The sequence below is a fragment of the Sceloporus occidentalis genome, unplaced genomic scaffold (genome assembly GCF_023333645.1).
Source record: "Sceloporus occidentalis isolate IW3139 unplaced genomic scaffold, rSceOcc1.0.p SCAF_137, whole genome shotgun sequence".
NCBI lineage: Eukaryota > Metazoa > Chordata > Lepidosauria > Squamata > Phrynosomatidae > Sceloporus > Sceloporus occidentalis.
In genome coordinates this window covers 622,501-631,299 of record NW_028317117.1, presented here as the reverse complement: position 1 = coordinate 631,299, position 8,799 = coordinate 622,501, and the positions used below count along the sequence as shown (strand labels likewise).

At 45.8% G+C, this 8,799-nt stretch overlaps 1 protein-coding gene across 1 annotated transcript in view; it reads right to left on the bottom strand.

Moving 5' to 3' along the window:
* Positions 1-1,067: 1,067 nt before the first annotated feature.
* Positions 1,068-8,799, bottom strand: part of LOC149281189 (protein phosphatase methylesterase 1-like) — a 12,271-nt gene continuing 4,539 nt past the window's right edge. Inside the window, exons 4-14 of the mRNA XM_089499584.1 lie at positions 7,567-7,624; positions 6,817-6,868; positions 6,453-6,607; positions 5,979-6,069; positions 5,811-5,876; positions 5,355-5,484; positions 3,172-3,301; positions 2,786-2,830; positions 1,978-2,042; positions 1,520-1,587; positions 1,068-1,086 (exon numbers count right to left, since the gene is read on the bottom strand). Coding sequence (XP_089355710.1) covers positions 1,068-1,086; positions 1,520-1,587; positions 1,978-2,042; positions 2,786-2,830; positions 3,172-3,301; positions 5,355-5,484; positions 5,811-5,876; positions 5,979-6,069; positions 6,453-6,607; positions 6,817-6,868; positions 7,567-7,624 — 879 coding nt within the window. The remainder of the gene's footprint in view (positions 1,087-1,519; positions 1,588-1,977; positions 2,043-2,785; positions 2,831-3,171; positions 3,302-5,354; positions 5,485-5,810; positions 5,877-5,978; positions 6,070-6,452; positions 6,608-6,816; positions 6,869-7,566; positions 7,625-8,799) is intronic.

Genomic DNA, 8,799 nt, shown 5'->3' with positions numbered 1-8,799 from the left:
TATTATAATAATGCAAGCAAAGAGGGCTTCAAATACCCAATGGCCACGCATGTCATCACAATGTTAGTTGGACCATTTCACTGGTTGCTATGGTGATAAGGCCACTTTTGCACCATAATCACTTTTGGAAGTAACCTCCAACGCATAGGATTGGCAGCAAAAGGAGAAGTTTATAGGAACGTGGGCAAAGTCACCAGTCCTGCTCTAGAACGCAAAAACAACCACAAAAAAGGGATTGCGCAACAACAACGTCCCGAGACGGACGCGGAGACGATCTATCGAGGTCCGGCTTTCCGAAGGGTCTTAATTTAAAGGAAAAAAAAACCCTAAAACTGACACCATAGGCGGAACGCCAGGAATGACTCTGCTCGAGAACCGGGGAATCCAAAGAATTAATAAGGAAGAGGTCACAGGCAAATCCTTCAACTTTGGAAAGATGGGGAGGAGAAGATAATTTATTATATATTTTATTTATTTGATTTAATCCCATTTATTTTAAGAATATTGGATAGCGAGACATTTAGCTATTTCTCACGTTCAAGGATAGTAATCAAAAGGTTCAGGGTGACTGTTCCGGTCACATCTCCTACTCTAGAGCCAAATACCTCTAGAACTTTGACACAGTTTATGCCCTGCCGCCCCTGGGGGCCATTTGATTTGGATTTGAGTTTGTCTGCTCCTTTGGACTCGGCAAACGTATCGAGTCCCTGAGGTCATGAATGAAAAGTGCGGACCCCCCAAATCCCACCGCACAGAAAGACAGCTTAGAACTTAAAAAAAATATTAAAAAAAAAAAATCAAGAAAGGCGGAGAAAAATTAGGTTTATTGCCCCTATTACTATCCACGGGCAGGGGCTGAGAATGAGGCGACGCATAGCGGCTCCCGTCGTCCCCGCAGCCGGCAGATCATTTACGGCAGGAAAACGAAGAAAACAAACAAAAAAAACACATGCTCTTTTCCAATGTACTTGCAGACTCCGTCTCCTCGCTCTACCAGGGACGGCGGAGGCGACCGAGCGGCACGCTGGCCTCCGGCGCAACTTATTTACAGCTCTAGATGCAGGACATTAACAGGACGGGAAGACACTGGGGGGGGGGGGGGGGACACAAAAAAGAGAAATGATTTAAAATGCATATAATTCAATAAAGAAATATTCTATAATGGGGGTTTGGAAATACTGCACTGTGATATAATATTGTGGTCTGGCTCAATATCGAATAGGTCTGGGGGGGTAATAGGGGAACCAATAGCCACAATTTTCCATTTCTTCACAATATTTACATTAATGTCTACATTTTTGCTTTACAGCGAAACCCCTTGATGGCCGAGCCGACAAATATTAATGACTTTTGCGTTAAGATCGGAGTCTTGCGTCAGGAAAAGCGGGCAGACCACCTGGGGGGCCGAAGGGTTCTTATCGGCTGTCAAAGTTTCTATAAACCGGCTCACTGGAAATGGGGTCAAAAAGGACCATTATCCGCAGTATAGCGCCGCGGCCCGTGATTAGCACATCCTTACCACTGAAATCCGCCAACTGATTCCGCAAACATGTGACGCACCAAGAACGTGGCGACAGCTTCGGCGACCTGCAACGGAGATAAACGGGCCGAGAAGCGTGAGATAAACGGACACGGAGGCAAAAGCTTTATCCTGTATGCGACGGCCCGGGGTTAATAAGTGCCGTCTATAGTAGTTATTATGACCATCCGGGGTTAATAAGCGCCGCTTATATCAATTAATGTGTGATTTGTATATTTCCTTTATATTTTTGTGGTCTGTATTGTCTGTTCTCCCTCACAGCCTACCCTATCCATGTGCCACATGCCCTGCCCCCGGACTTTTAACCCTGTATAGCCCGGACAAATACGAATGAACACAAGTCTAGTATATACGGTGATCATTTGTGGGTTATTTTTCCCCCCCATTTATTCCAAAATAAGTTTACGTTTTTAGACAGCGATCTGCCGACGTCTCACCTTGTCGGGCACGTCCTCGTGTACCGCGTGACCGCACTGCGGGAGAACCTGCATCTGAAACTTTCCTGCAAAAAAAAAAACCCAGAAATATCACAACCGTTCTGTAATCAAATAAAAAAAAATTAAAAAAAATCTACAGTTCTATGTATATAAAAAAATAAAAGATGTTTTACCAACTTTCCTAAACCCTTTAATTATCTCCCATGGTTTTATACGTATTAAATAAACGATAAAATAACGACCCGTTTATCTGGAGTCCTGGTTAGAGAACCTTTCCTCTTAATTTGTTCCCTCTGCGCTGCTCTGGACTGCGGGCAGTTGTAGGAGGTCAGGCAGGAAGTTTGGAGGAATGACAGGGCTCTGTTGCTAAGCAGCTCCAGTATCTCCAACCTTTTAAATACTGTTTGGTTTTTTTATTGGATAGGGAGCGTCGAGGAGTACCTGCTGTGTTACCGGGTCAATTCCACGTGAACTGACGCACAGCCACGTTGTATGACATCATACCCTGGGGACCGGCACAAGGCAGGCGGGGGGGGGGGAGGGGGAGGGAACCGACAGCGTGTGCTGCGCTGGGTCAGGGCAGTGACCCCCCCCATAAAATGTTACTTGAATAATTTAGTTCCGATCCCCCTTTGCCCCGTTTGTGGTTTTCACGCACGTGTGAATCAGGACTGGTTATTACGTTTTCTCCGCCGATAAGCCACGTCTCGTAATATAGTATTTTAACATTTCGCAACCAGAGTAAAATGGGGGGGGGGGGTGGAAACATTTTGTCCCCCATGCAAAGTAAAATATAGCAACGTGTTACCCTGCATCTGTCCTATAGTGAGGTCTTTATCCAACCGGTCCACCCCTGGAAAACACAGAAAAAATAAATAAAAAATAAAGGATTTAAAGCAAATATTTCATTTTTCCCAGATCCCAAAATTTTCCCCAAACTTCAGCATAATCTTTGCTCTTTCTACAAAAATAGGAATTCTTTTTAAGACAACCTTTAGATTTTTGAAAATAAAATACTGGTTTCAACTTAACCAGATCTGCCGGTTTATAGGAAAAAAAATTGTGTATGAACAAAAGTAGCTACTCAGATTTGGGGGGGGGGGGGGACAGAAAGGACGCGTTTCTTGTGACTGTTTTATGTGCGCTTTTCAAAAAAAAAAAAAAAAAAAAAAAACAGATCCCGTCGGCACCCACCTGCCAGCAGGAGCTGCTTGGGCACAGAACAGCCGAGGAAGAGACTGGAGAGGCCTCGAAACCAGCCGTCCCAATACTTCTCTGTGTTTGAAAGCTCGATTCTCCAGGTATACGGTCGCTCTTTTTTGGTCTAGAAAGAAAAGTCGGAAGCAAACAAATAAGGTAAACGTAAAATTGTAATCATTTCTGGTTTAATTCATTGTTATATCTCAAACTAGTTTCATTAGGGCGTCAAGTAAATTTGCTGGTTGACCTAAAAGTTATGTATATACACTACCGTTCAGAGGAGATGTCTGGCGGTAACAATTTGCAAAAGGGTTTCCAATGATCACATAGCCTTTTACACTTAAAACTTGGATCAGCGAACACAACGTGCCATTGGAACACAGGAGTGATGGGAGTGATAAAGGGCCATTGGAAGACAGGAGTGATAAAGGTCCATTGGAGCACAGGGGTGATGGGAGTGATAAAGGGCCATTGGGACACAGGGGTGATGGGAGTGATAAAGGGCCATTGGGACACAGGAGTGATGGGAGTGATAAAGGGCCATTGGGACACAGGAGTGATGGGAGTGATAAAGGGCAATTGGAACACAGGAGTGATGGGAGTGATAAATGGCCATTGGAACACAGGAGTGATGGAGTGATAAAGGGCCATTGGAACACAGGAGTGATGGGAGTGATAAAGGGCCATTGGAACACAGGAGTGATGGGAGTGATAAATGGCCATTGGAACACAGGAGTGATGGGAGTGATAAAGGGCCATTGGAACACAGGAGTGATGGGAGCGATAAAGGGCCATTGGAGCACAGGGGTGATGGGAGTGATAAAGGGCCATTGGGACACAGGGGTGATGGGAGTGATAAAGGGCCATTGGGACACAGGAGTGATGGGAGTGATAAAGGGCCATTGGGACACAGGAGTGATGGGAGTGATAAAGGGCAATTGGAACACAGGAGTGATGGGAGTGATAAATGGCCATTGGAACACAGGAGTGATGGAGTGATAAAGGGCCATTGGAACACAGGAGTGATGGGAGTGATAAAGGGCCATTGGAACACAGGAGTGATGGGAGTGATAAATGGCCATTGGAACACAGGAGTGATGGGAGTGATAAAGGGCCATTGGAACACAGGAGTGATGGGAGCGATAAAGGGCCATTGGAGCACAGGGGTGATGGGAGTGATAAAGGGCCATTGGGACACAGGAGTGATGGGAGCGATAAAGGGCCATTGGAGCACAGGGGTGATGGGAGCGATAAAGGGCCATTGGAACACAGGAGTGATGGGAGCGATAAAGGGCCATTGGGACACAGGAGTGATGGGAGTGATAAAGGGCCATTGGAACACAGGAGTGATGGGAGTGATAAAGGGCCATTGGAACACAGGAGTGATGGGAGTGATAAAGGGCCATTGGAACACAGGAGTGATGGGAGTGATAAAGGGCCATTGGAACACAGGAGTGATGGGAGTGATAAAGGGCCATTGGAACACAGGGGTGATGGGAGTGATAAAGGGCCATTGGAACACAGGGGTGATGGGAGTGATAAAGGGCCTCTGTACGCCTATGAAGAGATTCCATTAGAATTCAGCTGTTTCCAGCTAGAATAGTCATTTACAGCATTAACCCCGTCTGCGCTGGATTTCTGATCCATTTCATGTTATATTGACAAAAATAGCTTTCTATCAAACAAGGAAATTCCTAGGTGACCCCAAACTTTTGAACAGGCTGCTCAACTTGCTGAACCTTCCCTGCAGAGGGTCTTCGGCACAATGACCCCTTGGCCTTCTTAGCAAAGCGCAGACCATCGCGTACGATGGGTTTAATTCTGAACCCGGCTGCCAGGAGGGAATCCATTGGATACTATTGAACGCTTCTTCTTGACGGTCGCGCATGCACAGGCTCTGTCCTTCTAATGGGACTGACCATGCTGTTTGTGAATCACATATCCGAACTGACAGCTGGTCTGGTCGAGGGGCAAAGTTAGGGTGGACAAGACCCAGCGGCACTCGGACAAGAAGAAAATAGGCTTCAGATTAGAGGAAAAGCTTTACTTCCCCACCTGACTCAGCAAAATTAAGACAATAAATCGCCGCTGAATGAAAGGCCGGAATTAAATGGAAATTATCTTAAAGGAGGAACCCAGTGGATAGATTATCATAAAACAGAATAACTCCGGCTTACTTCTGTATCATCCTCTTTCTTCCTCTTGTTGACGGACTGGCCCCCATTCTCGTCTTCATCTTCCTCCTCCTCTTCGATTATCCCTTCTACTATAGCTTTGGATCCTTCTGGACTGGTTGCTTCTTCACACCTAAGTGATAGAAATAGTTTCATAATTCGAAAATTTTTAAAAAAGACCCCGTTTATTTGATGTCAACGCAAAAACAAGGAAATTGCGGCTATTAATAAATCTCTCGGTTCCGGGTGTTCTAGAACACGGATCTCCGATCTGATGAATAGCCAGAAAGAGGCAGTATTTCCGAAAATATAACTAATAAGTTAGCGACCTGGCAGATATCAGCTCCCCTGTACTCGCGCAGGATCATTTTAGGCTAATTTATTATTATTTATTGTTTTATGTAGCACCATCAAACTCCGTAGCGCTGTACGGAAACGCCGGCTCTCGCTTCTACTTACTGCTTCACCTGCCCTCCCATGGAGACGCGCGCAGACTCCAGATTTCTGATCTGGCCACTTTTGACACTGGGGGAGGGATAAAAAAAAAAAAAAAACGTTAGAAAACATTAGCTGTTACAAATAAAACACTAAAAACGCATTTATTTATACTGCAAGATATCGACCGACCTCCATTCTATGGCGTTCTCCAGCGACTTGAAGGTTTTGGGGCGGCTGCGCAAGAAGTTCTGCATGCTGTTCAGCGCGTCCATCGCCGTTCCTGGAGATAAAAGAGGGGTTAACGACGAAGCCCGAGGTGACGTTGGTTACTAAACAGCTTTCATAGCAAAAATACCTGAAAAATCTAAGTTTCCTCCTATAAGATGATTCAAAGACAGAGCCGCTGACTATTAGTCTGCAGACAGCCCAGCTGATGCATTATTTGCCCGGAAATACTCAGAAAACCAAATTCTGGGGGTCATGGGAGCAATCCTGACCACCTGATCATTTTGCCGCGATGAAGACCCTCTATAGGCAACGCCGGCTCTCTTTTAAAATTTCAATACATTTTGCATTTGCAATCATTTAAAGGGACCGCGCAGCTATTACCGGCACTGAACTGCGTACGACAGCCACGGCGCCCCTTTAAGACTAAAGACGTACCTTCCACGACATCGATCATGCAGAGACCCAGCAGGCTCGGCAAGAGGTTCGCGGCGGCCGTGTGCACAGCGATGGCCCCGCCCATACTGTGACCAATCAGCATGATGGGAGGGGGCAGATCTCCATATAAAGCTTCCACGACATTCCCGATGTCCCTGCAGACGGAGCGGGAGACGGAGGTGAGCGAGTTCCATTCGCAAAAACCAACGCAAGGCCAGTTAACCCTGCGCCCTCCGTTTCCAGAATACGGGTGGGGGCGGCCGGGCCCCCGCCACGTCGGCGGCCGGAGAGTTCTCAGGTAAGCTTAGCTCGTAAAACACCATGCAAAATGAATACCTGCAACAGGAACCTTCGTAACCCTTACCTGGCCATGGTCTCTGCGGAGAGGTCCTCGGGGTTCCTGACTTTCGTTTCCCCTGAAGGGAGAAAGACAGTGGGACTCGGTACCACGGAACAGAAAATCACATTTACCGTTTTTAACCATGTTTAGGATTTATGCATTTTTTTTTAAACCTCCAACATAGGACCATACAGAAAAATATACCCCCCCCCCAAAAAAAAAAAATTCAACGGGTAAGTGAGGTGATCGAGAACAGAGATCAGCCTGATAGTCTCTGCATGCCTAGAACTGGCATTGTGGTCCATTTTTACCATTCTAACAATGTTTTCACCCAAAAGGAAAAAAAGGTACAATTAAAGCATAAAAAAAAATCAACTAAATTGGTTAATGCCCCGGTGTGGGTGTTTAGCACACCGCTCTGTCATGTAAGTGGCTGCAAACAGTATTCTATTCTCCTGGTCAGTAGGGGGCGTCTCTGTTATTAGGGGCTCTGACTGCCTGGTCAGTTTGGAAGAACGACAAATATTTTTGTTAGGACCGTTTTTGTTTTTTTTTTGTTTTTTTTACAAAAAAAAAACAAATAAATAAAAAAAAGAGAGAAAAATAGAATATTTTAAAAATGTATATTTAATTTGATGCTACAGATAAAGCATTTAGTAGGAGTTTCTCTTTGGAAACGGGTTTATAAACAGACCGGACCAAGACGCGCTCCTCTATCCCTCTATAACCCCGCGCCGTTTAGTAAAGCGGCTTTTTATGCGTTTTAATACACACCGTGTCCTCTCTGGTCTAACGCGACGACTCTGCAATGAATCCTGCTGATAATCGCACTCTGTAGAGACAACGGCAGAAAGTTAAGTCATTTACCCCGTAATCATAGAAAAATAACTTAAAAAAAAAATAAAAAAATAAAAAATCAGGCTTTAGTATAAACGCACCCTTATGCTTTTAATCTGGACAGGGTAGACATTGCAATCTCTTTGGCAAGCGGATATTATTGATTTATATGGCGCCATAATCATCCGCAGCGCTGTACAACGCCTTAACAGAACATTAGTAGCCCACAACATGAGAAGAAAAATCCCGGGGGTCTGCAAGCACCTCAGCGTTATGCTTTGCACTGACCGTACCGGGAGGACCTAAACGTTATAAACATTGCTGTAATACTCACTCCCATCACTCCTGTGTCCCAATGGCTTTTTATCACTCCCATCACTCCTGTGTACCAATGGCCCTTTATCACTCCCATCACTCCTGTGTTCCAATGGCCCTTTATCACACCCATCACTCCTGTGTTCCAATTGCCCTTTATCACTCCCATCACTCCTGTGTTCCAATGGCCCTTTATCACTCCCATCACTCCTGTGTTCCAATGGCCCTTTATCACTCCCATCACTCCTGTGTTCCAATGGCCCTTTATCACTCCCATTACTCCTGTGTTCCAATGGCCCTTTATCACTCCCATCACTCCTGTGTTCCAATGGCCCTTTATCACTCCCATCACTCCTGTGTTCCAATGGCCCTTTATCACTCCCATCACTCCTGTGTACCAATGGCCCTTTATCACTCCCATCACTCCTGTGTTCCAATGGCCCTTTATCACTCCCATCACTCCTGTGTTCCAATGGCCCTTTATCACTCCCATCACTCGTGTTCCAATGGCCCTTTATCACTCCCATCACTCCTGTGTTCCAATGGCCCTTTATCACTCCCATCACTCCTGTGTTCCAATGGCCCTTTATCACTCCCATCACTCCTGTGTTCCAATGGCCCTTTATCACTCCCATTACTCCTGTGTTCCAATGGCCCTTTATCACTCCCATCACTCCTGTGTTCCAATGGCCCTTTATCACTCCCATCACTCCTGTGTTCCAATGGCCCTTTATCACTCCCATCACTCCTGTGTACCAATGGCCCTTTATCACTCCCATCACTCCTGTGTTCCAATGGCCCTTTATCACTCCCATCACTCCTGTGTTCCAATGGCCCTTTATCACTCCCATCACT